At 40.9% G+C, this 19,685-nt stretch overlaps 2 protein-coding genes across 2 annotated transcripts; both read right to left on the reverse strand.

Annotated features, from left to right (window-relative positions):
* Positions 1 to 755: 755 nt before the first annotated feature.
* Positions 756 to 6,530, reverse strand: LOC308090652 (natural killer cells antigen CD94-like; the record flags this gene model as incomplete). The annotated part of the gene is made up of 5 exons (XM_080435918.1): positions 756 to 863; positions 1,156 to 1,289; positions 1,397 to 1,516; positions 2,127 to 2,228; positions 6,308 to 6,530. 5 exons carry the CDS (start codon positions 6,528 to 6,530, stop codon positions 756 to 758), a joined length of 687 nt encoding a protein of 228 aa, XP_080292044.1.
* Positions 6,531 to 10,727: 4,197 nt separating this feature from the next.
* LOC308090653 (uncharacterized protein) lies at positions 10,728 to 18,967 on the reverse strand (the record flags this gene model as incomplete). The annotated part of the gene is made up of 6 exons (XM_080435919.1): positions 10,728 to 11,376; positions 13,022 to 13,125; positions 13,247 to 13,380; positions 13,491 to 13,676; positions 14,287 to 14,388; positions 18,745 to 18,967. The coding sequence occupies 6 exons, from the start codon at positions 18,965 to 18,967 to the stop codon at positions 11,211 to 11,213; spliced, it is 915 nt and encodes a 304-aa protein (XP_080292045.1). The 3' UTR covers positions 10,728 to 11,210.
* Positions 18,968 to 19,685: the final 718 nt, after the last annotated feature.

Below are 19,685 nucleotides of genomic sequence, written 5' to 3' on the forward strand. Positions count from 1 at the left end.
TTTGGTGTTTACAACACACCAAACAGTTTGAAAATCGGATGAAAATTGAGCACGCTATGGTTATTTCAATAGTCGCAAGGTGGCGGTTGAGCTACGCTTGCGACGCCCCCTTGAGCCATCTAGTCTTTATATATATCTATGGTGACTACAGTTCATAATAGCATATTCCACAGACTCCTCTTCCTGAAAATGATCACATAAACCTGTTTGCCAGTCAAATATGATGTTTTATTTAAAGAACTGTTTCCCAGTCTTAAACCCTTATTTAACCCTGTAATGATGACCTCCTCTCTCTACTTCTCATACTTTACCATTCTGTTGTCTCCAATTTTTCTTTGAATGTTATAGAAATACCTTCCTTCTCCTCCTCCATCCCAACATTACTGCCATTCTTCTACCACATTGTTCCATATTACATTGCATATGAAGCCACTTGTATTGGCTGTGTGACACAAAGCTTGGCCAATCAGTTAAGCCGGGTCGGGTTGGCCAATCAGGGACTAATACTGGCTAGATGGCACAAACGTGGCATGACGCTCCACCAATCTGTGACGCCTTGGAGTCATATGAGGCACACATGTTTGGTTGTACGCTTTCCAAGTTACACCCGTGTCAGACTGGCAGACTGACAGACAGACACACAGATTTGGTTAATTTAATAGAAGGATTTAACACCATTTAGAAGAATCTAGTAAAGAGGGAATATGTGAATTTTATTAAATATGAAATAAATGGAGTAGAAAGAAGGTAAAGTTTTACGTTGGTGTGGTCAGTGGCGTTCCATCGACCCACTTCCAGGTGTTTTCTTCCTCTCTGTCAGTCAAACCCAGCCACACTCTCCAGTTTAGACCAACAACAAAGTCCTGGACAGAAAAGCTGCTGGTTACTGAAGTATAAACTGAACAATAGATTTGAGTCTCCACAAATTAGGTCATAGCATGCACTATGCACTAATGCACACAAACGGATGCATTGCATGTACGTACGTACGAACACACACATACTCACATGCGCGCACACACATAAGCACACACACACACACACACACACACACACACACACACACACACACACACACACACACACACACACACACACACACACACACACACACACACACACACACACACACACACACACACACGCACATTATACCTGTTTTTCTTGGCTGTTTATGACAATCAGGTCTGATTGGTTGTCTTTACAGTATTGTCTGCTCTCCTCCCAGTTTTTCTCCTCAGTAGAGATGTAATAACAACCACAGCCAGATTTCTGCCATCCAGGTAATTCTAACAACAAATAAACATTGACACATGTGACACTTTCATTTGCTCAGATGAATGTCAAATGATGAACAACATGATATGATGAAGAAAAATAGTGACGTTTCACTGACCACAGAGCCTCTTCTTCAGGTCATCTCTCTCTTGAGTCAAGTTGATATTTCTGGTCTGTAATTTGACTATCTGTTCAGCCTGTAACTCTAACTGGTCAAGGTCTTTGACCAGGTTGCTGTCTGCGAGAAGGAGAATCAACAAACTGATTTGTTTTACATACAACTATGTTCTGTTAGTAAATCTTCATTTGACAATGAGACAAAGGGCCAAGTTTTGGGTAAACAGGCTAACCGGCGTGACGTGCAGTCAACAGTGGTGGGAAGTGGTGACAGACTGTCTGTGTAAAGAAGGCTTTCATATCATACTTGCTAGTCCTAGTCGTTATGGATACCACCGCGAGTTAGCCCGCGTCACAGGATGCCTGGAATTCCATATATGGCGCTAACTGACATATCCAAGTCTGACATCATAGACTCCATCTTTGGGCATGACTGACCGACATTGGGACTCCATATATGGATATGACTCACTCATAGTGACATAACCGGGATGACACAAGCACCATAGCCAACGATATAAAAGGCAAGGGAATCTCAGAGACAGATTCATATCTTACGATGACCCCCAGAGTAGATCCTCAAACCTCTCACCAGGAGCGTACCATGTACTAGCCAGGGTATCTGCCCCAAAATATGGCCCAATGTATTTGAAGCAACAGACGTCAACACAATTTCTGACTCAAATATAGCATGTAAAGATACTTTTATATGTTTATAGAATGACACTCACTGTGTATGACCAGGCCTATGATGGCAGCCAATAGGAGAAGGCACAGCGTTCCCAGACAACCAGCAGCAGCTCTGGAACGATTGTTCTTTGGCTCATCAGAACCTGAAAAACATAAGATAAACCTACAGTATGAGGTTACTTCAGAGGATTTAGAGTTTTGTTTCAAAAGTATGCGGTTGCTAAGGTGTAAAAGGTGGTTGCTAGTAGGGATGTCCGATATTATCGGCCTCCCGATATTAGCATAAAAAATTAATATCGGAAAATATCGGTATCGTTTTTTTTTGTTTAGTTTTTTATAAGTTACAGGAGTTCTTACTGTATGGTGTGTGTGATATGAAATGTGAGCTTACCATAATCACAGTAATCCTTAATCATATTCCATCATATTCAATCAGAGAAATGAGACAGACTCCAGTCCCTTTCAAATTAGAGCACTGCAGAGGGCAGGTGTGTGTGTCTGGGTCCAGCTGACGCTCGTTGACACTCGTTAATGTTATACTGTAGGTATCAAAGCAATTATGCTTCTGCACTGTCAAATAGACCAATTATTTGTTTACCAACATTGAGACTGGATGCACAGGTGATTGTTTCGTGCAATCAATTCCCAACCTGTTGTTTCGGGGTGCGCTGGTTTCAGCACACCCCAACCCCCTCTTGTGTGTTGGCTAGTGAGGCGTGTCCTAGCGAGACCTGACAGAATGGGTTTCATTGCGCGCATATTGGTTGCACGCATACTGGTTCTTATCAGTGTGACGTCGTCTGTTAATGGTTCTATAGGCCAACATCTAATCTAAGATTAGTGGGACTCATTCAAATGACCACCAGTGAGTCCCGGGACTCACTTTATTGAAAATCTAACAACATCACTGTATTATATTAGATTAATTAGATATTATATTGATATTATAGCTATTTTATTTTATTAGATATGTGATGTTTTTACCTAACAATTAGTTCACTTTTGGTGAAAAAGCCTGCATATATCGGTATTGGTTGATATCGGTATCGGAAATTAGGAGATGGACAATATCGATAAAAAAGGCAATATCGAACATCTCTTGCTAGGGTGAAACACGCAGTTGCAAGGCCATAGTAGGCGGTTGATGGGGTGTCGCTAGGGTGAAATAGGTGGTTGCAATAATGTAACGGGCAGTTGCCAGCGTAAAACGGGTGGTTGCTAGGGTAAAGTAGTTGGTTGCAAGGTGTACTCTATGGTAAAACAACAGGTTACCAGGGTGAGGTGGAGATTGCTATAGGGTAGTAGGCAGGGCAAAACGTGTGTTTGCTAGAGTAAAACAGATGGTTGTTGGGGAGAAACAGGTGCTAGTTACGATGTACTGTAGTAGGCAGCTGCAGGGTGTAAAAGATAGTTGCTGTGGTAAAACAGGTGGTTACTAGCATGTAGTAATCGGCTGCTCAGGGGTTGGTAGCATAAAATAGGTAGTAGTTATGGTGTAATCGGCAATTACTATGGAATTAATAGATTGTAATTTGTGGTTGCTATGGCATTGCCAGGGTTTGAATGGGTGCGATTGCGAGGAAGGCTGTAGTATTTGATTTTAATGTAATATAAAAGCTTATATTAACTGAGTGTAAAAAGCATAACAGCATAATATGTCATTAGAGTGTGATGGAACATGGGTTCAAAGGAACGGTCGTAACTCAAAAAGTATAAATCTCTGAGATTAACATTTAGCAGGAATCAGTGGAAACACCTAAACCAAGGGTCTTCAACAGGGGGTCCGGGACCCCTAGGTGGTCCTCAGAGTTACTTCAGGGGGTCCGCCAAATCTTTGTGTGAAATGATTTTTTTTAAATCTTAACCACTTGAACCCTAGCATCCCTTTTTCTGAGGAAAACTTTAGCCAAAAAATAGCAGATCTACAAGCTCACAACGCCTCGCAGCGCGAGGCGTTGTGAGCTTGTAGATCTGCTATTTTTTGGCAAAGAGGCTTGGTGTAGAGCGAAAAAAGAGCAGACCAAGTAAACCAAAAAAGTTTAATCTGAAACACAATTTTATACAATATAGAGGGGGTCCCTGCTTCATCTCTCACTCAGCTAGGGGGTCCTTGGCCTGAAAACGTTGAAGACCCCTGGTCTAGTATGTGAAGAGTCTAACTTGGCTATTGACTCATTTTGGATTAAAAAAAAATTCTTCCTGACTTTTTCTGCTTTTATGAATGGCTTTTTGAGAAACGGTCACATATGTCCACCTGTTTCTCACCTGCCTTTTTTTTTTCCTTCAGGAGACAGAAGAAATTCTGCCAAGTCATTCTGCCTCATTCCTTCTGAAGGAAATTGTGTCTAGGTGTGTAGCAGGTCCCTGCTTCATCTCTCACTCAACTAGGGGGTCCTTGGCCTGAAAACGTTGAAGACCCCTGGCCTAAACATTTAGATGTCTATATTTTGTCTGTAGTCTAAGAAGACAAGGTCTAATATCAGCATGACACCCATGGATCTCAGACTTCATGTGGCTAGTCTTAGCAGTCTATCTATCATGTCACACAAAACTCCTTTTACACTGAGGACAAAACCTTGAACAGAACTTGGCAATGCTACAGACAGGTGCCAACCAAGGATGCACATACATTTAGCAAATGTGTTACACGACTGACAAAATCACAAGGTCACCAGCACTCACTTCAGCGTCTGACGCTGATGAAAGCTCACACGTGTGCCGTGTGTGGTTGTTGCCAGTGCCAAATGATAAAACGGAAGGATTTCAAGCTGGTGGTTTTGTTTCAACTATTTTCAACACTGTTCAGTTTTTTTTCTTTTTCTTTTCTTTTTACGAGTGCTTGCATTTGCTTTGCACTACTTGGAACAGTGGCGTACGCACTGTAGAGGCAGGACAGGCGGATGATATAGGTTTTTAAATGCAGGCACCCCCCTTATGGTTTATCTGTCATATTGATATTGATGTTTCCGTGCTGGTGAAAATGTGAATTAATCATCTTCATATCTAGGAGAACTATACAACACTGTTTTCAGTCGTGATATGACCAGTTGTTGTTAATTAAACATTTTCAAGTCAAGGACCCCCAGATTGATATGTGTTAGGCCCCCATTTGAAGATATTTTGTACCAGGGATCCCAATAAGAGACTTTTGATTTTTGATGTTACAGTATATTCGGTACAGCATTCTACTGCTGTATACTGTACTGTAGGTCAGTGGTTCTCAACCTGTGCGACGGGACCCCCAGGGGGGTCCCCATATGATTTTTCTTTTTTTTGGGGGGGGGGGTCCTCAGATGACAGTGAAGTGACAATTTAAGGACTTTTAAGACCTTGTTTATACCTCAAAAGAAAGAAAAAGAAAGAAAATAAAAAGTAAATTACTGCATCAAAAGTAATCAACAAACTACTATAAAAACTGGTCAAACATTGGCTAAATTGTCAAATAATATAAGACAGATGCAAAATGTGTACAAATATTTTCACAATATTTATCTGTGGCAAAAAATCTAAGTGAAGGTGCTCGGGTGGCGCAGTGGTAAAGTCCCTGCCCACCACCATGGAGGTTGTGGGTTTAAATCCACCGTGGTGCATCCGGCTGTGTCGAGCGTCTACACGAACACAATTGGCCAGTGGTGGAAAAAGTACTCAAATGTTTTACTTAAGTAAAAGTATCAATACTGCACTATAGAAATACTCTGTTACAAGTATAAGTCCGGAAATCAAAATGTACTTGAGTAAAAGTACAAAAGTATTGGCATCAAAATATACTTAAAGTACCAAAAGTAAAAGTAGTCACTATGCAGTTTTCAAATGTATAAAAATCTTTAGAAAATAGCCTATCTACAAGCTCACAATGCGTCGCATCTTGAGATGTAGTGGAGCAGAAGCAAAAGTGCTGAAAAATGGAAATACTCCAGTTTTCAAGGCATTGCTTCAAAGATTTTGTTTTGTAGATTACACAAGGAAGAGAACATGATGTTAATAAATGCAAATATTCCATTAAAAAATACCTTATTTTCTGAGTAAACTATCACATTAAGTTATCAATTTTGGCCGCTTTCAGGTTTCATGCCACTATTTCTGAAAATGTTTTTAACAGGGCATTGCTCCTTGGCACAAGCCACCTTGAAAGTTTTGGGTTAAATTATAGTATAACCACTACACCGCTGCCTTTGTGTAGATGCGTTGGTTAACCATTGTAGCTTCCTCTCTCTTTCATTACCTCCACGCTGCTCTTGTGCTGTGTTCTGCGGCACGGCATCCTGCTGTGTCCCAGGGCGGAGGTCATCTGCGGTGACGTAGATGTCCACTATCCTCTCCTCCCTCTCTCCCCTGTCTTCATCCTCTCCTCTCTCCTCCACCTCTACTTCCCTCTCTCCTCGACTATATCTGACTTTCTGCGTCAGGTCAGGCCTGGCGACGGCATACACATGCTCCTCAGACATTCTAGTTCATCTTCAAACTACGCTTGTTGTACAACTCGATGGAAGACACAACCTCTCGTTTGGTAAATGGCTGCAGAGCAGCCTATTGTTAACTTCTTTAAAGAGGGCAGGCGTAGCCAGAAAATGTCACAGGAAATGCCCACCTCTGCTGTGGCGTGAATTTCCTCAGCTACAATATGACTTTAGTGAATTCACAGTTATCAATAGGACAGACTGTGAATGACGACTTTGTCTTTGTTCATGTCATAAATCCACGTGTTTTCTCTCCCCAGTGAGTTGTAACTAGTGTTGCCATTTGAATACCAATAGGACCTCAATGGAAACGGACTTTCCATTGAGGTCAAAGTGTTTTAACTGTACTTTCTGCCTAATAAAATCTTCAATCAATCAATCAATCAATCAATACTGTAAGCGTGAACGCATCGCTTTTTTCATAGATTTTCTTGTTAATACCTGGCAACCCCCCCCTTCTCTCTCTCTCTCTCTCTCTCTCTCTCTCTCTCTCTCTCTCTCTCTCTCTGATCAGATGCGCTGTATTGCGCTAGTGACACACACACACACACACACACACACACACACACACACACACACACACACACACACAAAGTCACACAGACACGTCGCAACGCAGCGCGCAGTTCCACCAGTCCACCACCACACAAATATAAATTAAATTAATTCTTAAGAAGTTTACGACATCTCTGTTCCGGCGGGTTAGGGTTTGGCGGGGATGAAGGGTACAGTTGTCCCCCCCCCCCCCCCAAATGTACCCTTCATCCCCGCCTGTCGGCGGGCCTGTTCAAAGTACATATCACTGTTTGGAATCATTTTTACACAGGGCACTGTTCCTTTATGAATTACATTATAGCCACTTCTCCAGAGAGCACTAAACCACTGCTCTGGCATAATATCCATAGATGTGTTACAGTAGTTAACCAGTTTAGCGTTATATTATTATAATTTTTTACCTCCATGCTGTGGTGCAGTCCTCTGTACAGCATTCTGCTGGGTCCCACGGTCAGGGTGATGAACTCTGAGTCTGTCATATATGTTGTTTGTCGGGTATGGCCTGGTGTACACGTCCTCAGACATTCTAGTTCATCTTCAAACTACGCTTGTTGTACAACTCGATGGAAGACACAACCTCTCGTTTGGTAAATGGCTGCAGAGCAGCCTATTGTTAACTTCTTTAAAGAGGGCAGGCGTAGCCAGCAAATGTCACAGGAAATGCCCACCTCTGCTGTGGCGTGCATTTCCTCAGCTACAATATGACTTTAGTGAATTCACTGTTATCAATAGGACAGACTGTGAATGATGACTTTGTCTTTGTTCATGTCCTTGCAGATGGTATGGCATTAGGCCTCATTGTAAATATGATACATGCTCCACTCTGGAGGGATTTCCATGAATGAAAGCTACCCAGAACTCAGAAGCTTAGGGAGTGGTTGATCATAGTTTTTACAGACAGACATCATGGGTGATATTCTGATATTAAAGAGGATTTACGGCTGTGGCTAAGGCCGAAAGTATCATCAGGGACATTTACCACCCCAGCCATGGTCTGTTCAAACCGCTGCGGCATCCACGGCCAGGCAAACGATACAGGAGCATCGGGAGCAGTACCACCAGACTCATGAACAGTTTCTATCTAGCAGCAATTAGACTGCTGAATAAGAGCTAAGCCTGTGGCCACTGCACACAGACTGAACTGAACTGTGTTTTTAATGCACAGACTGAACTGATCTGTGTTTTTAATGGACTGTCCTTTACATACATTCATTATTAAATTATTATGCACATTAGCCACTTTTTTCATGCACTTTATTCTACCTCTATTCTCCATATCTTTTAACTGCATTGATGGGCCTGCACAATTAAGAATTTCACCCATGTTACTTACGTAATGTGATGTGACAATAAAGTTTGATTCTGATTCTTGCAGTAAATGTTAGCACAGTGTGATGTTGGTATAGAAAACAACTCACTAGAATACTTTGCAATAGCTGTTGAAATGATTTAGACAATAGCACCTGAGGAAACAGAAGGACCAACAAAGACAGGCATTGTCAGAACTCACAACCATTTTGTTGCCTTGCCTGTATGTAGAACATACATATAGGAAATGTTTTTTGGTTGCAGTGCAACAACATTAACGCATCCAATGTGTCTGCCTTACATAGGCCTACTGTAAACATTTATTAACTCAAATTAGTTGCATGTGGGGTCAACTGGAATCCTAGCATCCCTATTGTGGCGTGAACTCTTTGCGAAAATAGCCGATATACAAGCTCATAATCCATCGCAATGTGACGCATTGTGAGCTTGTAGATTGGTTATTTTCAGCGATATGTATTTGCTGTAGAGGGAAATAAGGAGGGGGCCTAGTATAGACCTATGGGAGACTCCGGTCAATGAAGTATAATCAGGTTTAAGTGGTTTAGTGCAGCAGAGGAGGTAGGCTATCACCTACAGTACAGTATCTGAAAACATCTATGCCGTCTCCCAAAACCTTCTCTTGTCCTCCTCACTAAACCCAACATATGTGTTTTTGTCATTCTTGTAACACATCATTTGAGTGGCTAGGCCTGTCTCAATTATTACATAATTGCCTAATCGTAATTATCTGAGATAATCACAATTATTTTGCATAACCGTTATAATCGTCATAATCGTTTCCATGTTGAAAAATGTAAATACATTTTCAAATATAAAAAAAAAATTTGCGGAAATAGTTGATCTACAAGCATACAACGTGTCACATGCTTGTAGATCAACAATTTCTATTCTTTCTATTAAACTATTACATTTTCAAAAGTATAAAGTTATTAAATATGTCAGTCATTTATTTCTTATAGTGATTTTTCATATGTGAAATGTGTTTACAAAGCCTAAAAGCAAAACAGAAATGTAATATTTATATGTTCCAACGTTCAATGTCAAAAACACAATTAAATCCTTAATCGCAATTATTTGTGTGACAATTAATCGTCAAGTAAAATGTCATGAATGTGACAACCCTATGAGTGGCACATATCTTTCCTTCTGAAAAACAAAGAACTGTGGTTACGCTCAACTCAAGTATGTTTGTGACAGGAAGTCACACCTCTCTCTCTCTGTGCTGCTCAGCTCAATTCTGCAGCAAAGAACTTTCACACAGAATTAGCTAGTTAGCAAATAGTAGTAGCAAAAAGTTTGTTGTGAAGAACAACACGCAAAATCTACGGAAAATCTAGCCTGGCACAAATGGGCATATAGGTTGCATCATGATACTATAGGGGAATCTAGAGGGACAAAATGTTGATTGTACAACGGTGCAAGAGTTATGGGCCAAAACGTGAAGCTGCCAGTTATAGCGCCACCATGAGGCTGAATAAAGAAATTGGTGTAAAGATTCTACTTTGGGCTACTGGGAGTGTGTGTGTGCAAAGTGTCATGCTGATCAGTCCAGTGGTGCCAGTCTGCCAGACCAATCGGCAATGAAGGGGTTAAGTGCAGTGCAGCGGGTACTGTAGGTGATAGTGTAGAATCTATGCTATCACCTCTCTGGATCTATGCCGTCTCCCAAAACCTTTTCTAAACATCTCTTGTCCACTCCTCACTAAACCCAACGCATCTATGTGTCATTCTTTTCACATCATATAAGCGTCATATATCTTTCCACCTGAAAAACAAAGAACTGTGGTTACGCTCAAGCATGCTTGTGAAAGGAAGTCACACCTCTCTCTCGTTGGACGCAACGTGCTGTGCTGCTCAGCTCAATTCTGCAGCAAAGAGCCTTTGCACAGAATTAGTTACAGTATATGGCTTGACATGCAGAAAGTCCTAGATTCTAACAAGTTGCTCAGAAGAAGGCAGAATCCCACCTTAGGAGCTGTGGTGTAAAGTAACAAAGTTCTTCTCTCTCTCAGGTTTAATGTTATTATTCTACCAGTGTATAGCTTAATTTAAGTCAATTTAAGTGAACAGTAGCCATTGTGACAGCATTAGAATGTTACGTTCCCAAGATTTCTAATTCCATATGTGACAGCACTTGAAAGAATGGTACTGGACAAATGATCCAGTCTTTATGGCTTTATTTCATGTATTCAAGCAAACAAGCAAACAAGCAACAAAAAAAGTTCAAAACACAGTTAATGAACCTTGAAGAAAAACAGCTGACTGGCTGTTTTGTTACGAAATGCACTTTGAACCTTTACTTTAACTTTTACTGAAGGTGTCCTCCCCGACACCAGGGTCTAAATGTCTCAATGGCAGAGTAGGGAGACCACCTACAACCACTGCAGATGTACTAGTTATATTGTATTACTAACATGTACCATGTACGGATTTGTTAAAATAATGTTTTATTCATTAACTTGAGTCCCGGATTGTAGCTTTAAGGAACTGATTTGGACCAAACCCAGTTCAGAATACATTACACAGAATGCAACACACTTCATTGATCTATATGAACATGGTAATACAATTGAACAGATGACTGTTGTTATTCACATTCTATAGGCTCTCCTTTAACTAAATAATACATATATTTAAATTGTAATGTACATGTATGTGCATATTGAGTAGAATTGCAAGGCAGGCAAACCAAAGCAAACACACAAACTGCCACATGCAAACACACCCATCATGTACAGTAGCACCAACGCACCAGCTAACTAATACATGGAAAAAATAATGGTTTCAGTAGATAACTCTTTCACAGATCCAGTGGTTAAGTGCATCACATGATCTGTCGTTCCATCCTTTATGTTCTTTAACCTCAGGGTTAGGGTTAAAAAACTCAGCACAGTCTTCTTCAGTATTAGGAGGGTTTCCTTTGTTATTAGGCTCAGGATGTCTCCAGTACCTGGAGAAAAGTAGGAACATTTAGTCAATTACCTTACCTGTACAAGGATGGGTTTTCACTCTAAGTATTGTTTTTAATTATTACCTCAAATTATATTCTAGATATTAGTTTCAAATTAACTGGATTATGAAATAAACAACTTATTATTATAATATAATTGTTGTAGTGATTGTCACGATGGGAGGTTTGTATTTTATTATAATACTACTCGGAGCCTTGCATGTCGGCAGTGGTGGAAAGTAACTAAGTACATTTACTTAAGTACTGTACTTAAGTACAATTTTGAGATATTTGTACTTTACTTGAGCATTTCCAATTTCCAATACTTTTACTTCTACTCCACTACATCTCGGAGACAAATATTGAACTTCTACTCCACTACAATCATGTAAAAACTTTAGTTACTAGTTACTTTTCAGATATAAATTATGATATTATGAAACATACATTAACCACTTTAGCCCTATTTTATACATAGGCTATTTGAAAATAGCAGATCTACAAGCTCACAACGCGTCACATCGCGACGCGTTGTGAGCTTGTAGATCTGCTTTTTTCAAACATTTTAGTACTTTTACTTTTGGTACTTTAAGTATATTTTGATCCCAAAACTTTTGTACTTTTAATTAAGTAGATTTAGAATTCTGGAGTTTTACTTGTAACAGAGTATTTCTATGTTGCAGTATTGATACTTTTACTTAAGTAAAGAATTTGAGTACTTTTTCCACCACTGCATGTCGGGAACGATGCAAGTCAGGAATACTTGCCCCACGCATTGTGCAATACCCCTGTTATCTGATGTACACCCGCATCACATTTGTTTCGTGCTGCCGCTTTCGTTCTCTTCCTTCAACTCAACAGCTCTTGTAATTTCTGTTTCTTCTTTTTCTTTATAGGGTTTTATGGTGGTTGGCATCCTTATTTGCTACATTAACCCACAAACTTGTTTATTATATAAATGTCTCCTCTGCTGCTGGATTATATTTTGTATAAGTCACCTCTTCAACTTCCACTTTCCTCAGCTCATCCACCATGCTATCCCTTTCCCTTTGGTAGTGACTACAGTCTATAATAGCATATTCCACAGACTCCTCTTCCTGGCAATGATCACATAAACCTATTTGCCAATCAAATACGATGTTTTATTTAATAAACTGTTTCCCAGTCTTAAACCCTTATTTAACCCTGTAATGATGACCTCCTCTCTCTACTTCTCATTCTGTTTTTACCCATTTTTCTTTGAATGTTATAAAAATACCTTCCTTCTCCTCCTCCATCCCAACATTACTGCCATTCTTCTACCACATTGTTCCATATTACATTGCATTATATTGGCTGTGTGACACAAAGCTTGGCCAATCAGTTAAGCCGACGAGTCGGGTTGGTCCAATACTGGCTAGATGGCACAAACGTGGCATGACGCTCCACCAATCTGTGACGCCTTGGAGTCATATAAGGCACACAGGTTTGGTCGTACGCTTTCCAAGTTACACCCGTGTCAGTCTGGCAGACTTACAGACAGACACACAGATTTGGTGAATTTAATAGAAGGATTTAACACCATTTAGAAGAATCTAGTAAAGAGGGAATATGTGAATTTTATTAAATATGAAATAAATGGAGTAGAAAGAAGGTAAAGTTTTACGTTGGTGTGGTCAGTGGCGTTCCATCGACCCACTTCCAGGTTTTTTCTTCCTCTCTGTCAGTCAAACCCAGCCACACTCTCCAGTTTAGACGAACAACAAAGTCCTGGACAGAAAAGCTGCTGGTTACTGAAGCGCACACACACACACACACACACACACACACACACACACACACACACACACACACACACACACACACACACACACACACACGCACATTATACCTGTTTTTCTTTGCTGTTTATGACCATCAGGTCTGATTGGTTGTCTTTACAGTATTGTCTGCTGTCCTCCCAGTTCTTCGTTTCAGTAGAGATGTAATAATAACTGCTGGCAAGTTTCTTCCATCCAGGTAATTCTAACAACACATAAACATCGACACTGTTCTTTAATCTGCTCAGATTAATGACAAATGATGAACAACATGACGTAACAATGAAGGAAAATAGTTAGTGATGTTTCACTGACCACGGAGCCTCTTCTTCTGGTCATCTCTCTCTTCAGTCAGGTTGATATTTCTGGTCTGTAATTCATCCAAACTGGTCTGGAACTCATCCAAACTGGTCTGGAATTTGGCTTTCTCTTCATCCAGGTTATGTCTTGTCTCAGTGGTCTGTAACTCTAACTGGTCAAGGCGTTTGACCAGGTTGCTGTCTGCGAGAAGGACAATCAACAAACTGATTTGTTTTACATACAACTATGTTCTGTTAGTAAATCTTCATTTGACAATGAGACAAAGGGCCAAGTTTTGGGTAAACAGGCTAACCGGCGTGACGTGCAGTCAACAGTGGTGGGAAGTGGTGACAGACTTTCTGTGTAAAGAAGGCTTTCATATCATACTTGCTAGTCCTAGTCGTTATGGATACCACCGCGAGTTAGCCCGCGTCACAGGATGCCTGGAATTCCATATATGGCGCTAACTGACATATCCAAGTCTGACATCATAGACTCCATCTTTGGGCATGACTGACCGACATTGGGACTCCATATATGGATATGACTCACTCATAGTGACATAACCGGGATGACACAAGCACCATAGCCAACGATATAAAAGGCAAGGGAATCTCAGAGACAGATTCATATCTTACGATGACCCCCAGAGTAGATCCTCAAACCTCTCACCAGGAGCGTACCATGTACTAGCCAGGGTATCTGCCCCAAAATATGGCCCAATGTATTTGAAGCAACAGACGTCAACACAATTTCTGACTCAAATATAGCATGTAAAGATACTTTTATATGTTTATAGAATGACACTCACTGTGTATGACCAGGCCTATGATGGCAGCCAATAGGAGAAGGCACAGCGTTCCCAGACAACCAGCAGCAGCTCTGGAACGATTGTTCTTTGGCTCATCAGAACCTGAAAAACATAAGATAAACCTACAGTATGAGGTTACTTCAGAGGATTTAGAGTTTTGTTTCAAAAGTATGCGGTTGCTAAGGTGTAAAAGGTGGTTGCTAGTAGGGATGTCCGATATTATCGGCCTCCCGATATTAGCATAAAAAATTAATATCGGAAAATATCGGTATCGTTTTTTTTTGTTTAGTTTTTTATAAGTTACAGGAGTTCTTACTGTATGGTGTGTGTGATATGAAATGTGAGCTTACCATAATCACAGTAATCCTTAATCATATTCCATCATATTCAATCAGAGAAATGAGACAGACTCCAGTCCCTTTCAAATTAGAGCACTGCAGAGGGCAGGTGTGTGTGTCTGGGTCCAGCTGACGCTCGTTGACACTCGTTAATGTTATACTGTAGGTATCAAAGCAATTATGCTTCTGCACTGTCAAATAGACCAATTATTTGTTTACCAACATTGAGACTGGATGCACAGGTGATTGTTTCGTGCAATCAATTCCCAACCTGTTGTTTCGGGGTGCGCTGGTTTCAGCACACCCCAACCCCCTCTTGTGTGTTGGCTAGTGAGGCGTGTCCTAGCGAGACCTGACAGAATGGGTTTCATTGCGCGCATATTGGTTGCACGCATACTGGTTCTTATCAGTGTGACGTCGTCTGTTAATGGTTCTATAGGCCAACATCTAATCTAAGATTAGTGGGACTCATTCAAATGACCACCAGTGAGTCCCGGGACTCACTTTATTGAAAATCTAACAACATCACTGTATTATATTAGATTAATTAGATATTATATTGATATTATAGCTATTTTATTTTATTAGATATGTGATGTTTTTACCTAACAATTAGTTCACTTTTGGTGAAAAAGCCTGCATATATCGGTATTGGTTGATATCGGTATCGGAAATTAGGAGATGGACAATATCGATAAAAAAGGCAATATCGAACATCTCTTGCTAGGGTGAAACACGCAGTTGCAAGGCCATAGTAGGCGGTTGATGGGGTGTCGCTAGGGTGAAATAGGTGGTTGCAATAATGTAACGGGCAGTTGCCAGCGTAAAACGGGTGGTTGCTAGGGTAAAGTAGTTGGTTGCAAGGTGTACTCTATGGTAAAACAACAGGTTACCAGGGTGAGGTGGAGATTGCTATAGGGTAGTAGGCAGGGCAAAACGTGTGTTTGCTAGAGTAAAACAGATGGTTGTTGGGGAGAAACAGGTGCTAGTTACGATGTACTGTAGTAGGCAGCTGCAGGGTGTAAAAGATGGTTGCTGTGGTAAAACAGGTGGTTACTAGCATGTAGTAATCGGCTGCTCAGGGGTTGGTAGCATAAAATAGGTAGTAGTTATGGTGTAATCGGCAATTACTATGGAATTAATAGATTGTAATTTGTGGTTGCTATGGCATTGCCAGGGTTTGAATGGGTGCGATTGCGAGGAAGGCTGTAGTATTTGATTTTAATGTAATATAAAAGCTTATATTAACTGAGTGTAAAAAGCATAACAGCATAATATGTCATTAGAGTGTGATGGAACATGGGTTCAAAGGAACGGTCGTAACTCAAAAAGTATAAATCTCTGAGATTAACATTTAGCAGGAATCAGTGGAAACACCTAAACCAAGGGTCTTCAACAGGGGGTCCGGGACCCCTAGGTGGTCCTCAGAGTTACTTCAGGGGGTCCGCCAAATCTTTGTGTGAAATGATTTTTTTTAAATCTTAACCACTTGAACCCTAGCATCCCTTTTTCTGAGGAAAACTTTAGCCAAAAAATAGCAGATCTACAAGCTCACAACGCCTCGCAGCGCGAGGCGTTGTGAGCTTGTAGATCTGCTATTTTTTGGCAAAGAGGCTTGGTGTAGAGCGAAAAAAGAGCAGACCAAGTAAACCAAAAAAGTTTAATCTGAAACACAATTTTATACAATATAGAGGGGGTCCCTGCTTCATCTCTCACTCAGCTAGGGGGTCCTTGGCCTGAAAACGTTGAAGACCCCTGGTCTAGTATGTGAAGAGTCTAACTTGGCTATTGACTCATTTTGGATTAAAAAAAAATTCTTCCTGACTTTTTCTGCTTTTATGAATGGCTTTTTGAGAAACGGTCAAATATGTCCACCTGTTTCTCACCTGCCTTTTTTTTTTCCTTCAGGAGACAGAAGAAATTCTGCCAAGTCATTCTGCCTCATTCCTTCTGAAGGAAATTGTGTCTAGGTGTGTAGCAGGTCCCTGCTTCATCTCTCACTCAACTAGGGGGTCCTTGGCCTGAAAACGTTGAAGACCCCTGGCCTAAACATTTAGATGTCTATATTTTGTCTGTAGTCTAAGAAGACAAGGTCTAATATCAGCATGACACCCATGGATCTCAGACTTCATGTGGCTAGTCTTAGCAGTCTATCTATCATGTCACACAAAACTCCTTTTACACTGAGGACAAAACCTTGAACAGAACTTGGCAATGCTACAGACAGGTGCCAACCAAGGATGCACATACATTTAGCAAATGTGTTACACGACTGACAAAATCACAAGGTCACCAGCACTCACTTCAGCGTCTGACGCTGATGAAAGCTCACACGTGTGCCGTGTGTGGTTGTTGCCAGTGCCAAATGATAAAACGGAAGGATTTCAAGCTGGTGGTTTTGTTTCAACTATTTTCAACACTGTGTTCAGTTTTTTTTCTTTTTCTTTTCTTTTTACGAGTGCTTGCATTTGCTTTGCACTACTTGGAACAGTGGCGTACGCACTGTAGAGGCAGGACAGGCGGTCGCCTGCCCAACTAAGATCTCGCCTCCCCTAGAAAACCCAAATAACCCGAAAATGTCAATGCGTGCTTAATGTCCTCAAAGTCACGCATCCAACAAGATTTGAACTGAGCAGATTGGACCTTCCGTTCCAGAGATAATGGCCAAAACATCTTGAAAAAGGCCACTTTCGCCGGTTTTCGATCGCCGATTTTCGAGGGGGGGACCAAAAAAAATCTCGCCTGCCCTAAATGTAATTCCTGTGGACGCTACTGACTTGGAACCAGGAGTATGATGATGATATAGGTTTTTAAATGCAGGCACCCCCCTTATGGTTTATCTGTCATATTGATATTGATGTTTCCGTGCTGGTGAAAATGTGAATTAATCATCTTCATATCTAGGAGAACTATACAACACTGTTTTCAGTCGTGATATGACCAGTTGTTGTTAATTAAACATTTTCAAGTCAAGGACCCCCAGATTGATATGTGTTAGGCCCCCATTTGAAGATATTTTGTACCAGGGATCCCAATAAGAGACTTTTGATTTTTGATGTTACAGTATATTCGGTACAGCATTCTACTGCTGTATACTGTACTGTAGGTCAGTGGTTCTCAACCTGTGCGACGGGACCCCCAGGGGGGTCCCCATATGATTTTTCTTTTTTTTTGGGGGGGGGGGTCCTCAGATGACAGTGAAGTGACAATTTAAGGACTTTTAAGACCTTGTTTATACCTCAAAAGAAAGAAAAAGAAAGAAAATAAAAAGTAAATTACTGCATCAAAAGTAATCAACAAACTACTATAAAAACTGGTCAAACATTGGCTAAATTGTCAAATAATATAAGACAGATGCAAAATGTGTACAAATATTTTCACAATATTTATCTGTGGCAAAAAATCTAAGTGAAGGTGCTCGGGTGGCGCAGTGGTAAAGTCCCTGCCCACCACCATGGAGGTTGTGGGTTTAAATCCACCGTGGTGCATCCGGCTGTGTCGAGCGTCTACACGAACACAATTGGCCAGTGGTGGAAAAAGTACTCAAATGTTTTACTTAAGTAAAAGTATCAATACTGCACTATAGAAATACTCTGTTACAAGTATAAGTCCGGAAATCAAAATGTACTTGAGTAAAAGTACAAAAGTATTGGCATCAAAATATACTTAAAGTACCAAAAGTAAAAGTAGTCACTATGCAGTTTTCAAATGTATAAAAATCTTTAGAAAATAGCCTATCTACAAGCTCACAATGCGTCGCATCTTGAGATGTAGTGGAGCAGAAGCAAAAGTGCTGAAAAATGGAAATACTCCAGTTTTCAAGGCATTGCTTCAAAGATTTTGTTTTGTAGATTACACAAGGAAGAGAACATGATGTTAATAAATGCAAATATTCCATTAAAAAATACCTTATTTTCTGAGTAAACTATCACATTAAGTTATCAATTTTGGCCGCTTTCAGGTTTCATGCCACTATTTCTGAAAATGTTTTTAACAGGGCATTGCTCCTTGGCACAAGCCACCTTGAAAGTTTTGGGTTAAATTATAGTATAACCACTACACCGCTGCCTTTGTGTAGATGCGTTGGTTAACCATTGTAGCTTCCTCTCTCTTTCATTACCTCCACGCTGCTCTTGTGCTGTGTTCTGCGGCACGGCATCCTGCTGTGTCCCAGGGCGGAGGTCATCTGCGGTGACGTAGATGTCCACTATCCTCTCCTCCCTCTCTCCCCTGTCTTCATCCTCTCCTCTCTCCTCCACCTCTACTTCCCTCTCTCCTCGACTATATCTGACTTTCTGCGTCAGGTCAGGCCTGGCGACGGCATACACATGCTCCTCAGACATTCTAGTTCATCTTCAAACTACGCTTGTTGTACAACTCGATGGAAGACACAACCTCTCGTTTGGTAAATGGCTGCAGAGCAGCCTATTGTTAACTTCTTTAAAGAGGGCAGGCGTAGCCAGAAAATGTCACAGGAAATGCCCACCTCTGCTGTGGCGTGAATTTCCTCAGCTACAATATGACTTTAGTGAATTCACAGTTATCAATAGGACAGACTGTGAATGACGACTTTGTCTTTGTTCATGTCATAAATCCACGTGTTTTCTCTCCCCAGTGAGTTGTAACTAGTGTTGCCATTTGAATACCAATAGGACCTCAATGGAAACGGACTTTCCATTGAGGTCAAAGTGTTTTAACTGTACTTTCTGCCTAATAAAATCTTCAATCAATCAATCAATCAATCAATACTGTAAGCGTGAACGCATCGCTTTTTTCATAGATTTTCTTGTTAATACCTGGCAACCCCCCCCTTCTCTCTCTCTCTCTCTCTCTCTCTCTCTCTCTCTCTCTCTCTGATCAGATGCGCTGTATTGCGCTAGTGACACACACACACACACACACACACACACACACACACACACACACACACACAAAGTCACACAGACACGTCGCAACGCAGCGCGCAGTTCCACCAGTCCACCACCACACAAATATAAATTAAATTAATTCTTAAGAAGTTTACGACATCTCTGTTCCGGCGGGTTAGGGTTTGGCGGGGAT

Source organism: Gymnoscopelus braueri (genome assembly GCF_963280865.1).
Source record: "Gymnoscopelus braueri genome assembly, chromosome: 8".
NCBI classification, from domain to species: domain Eukaryota; kingdom Metazoa; phylum Chordata; class Actinopteri; order Myctophiformes; family Myctophidae; genus Gymnoscopelus; species Gymnoscopelus braueri.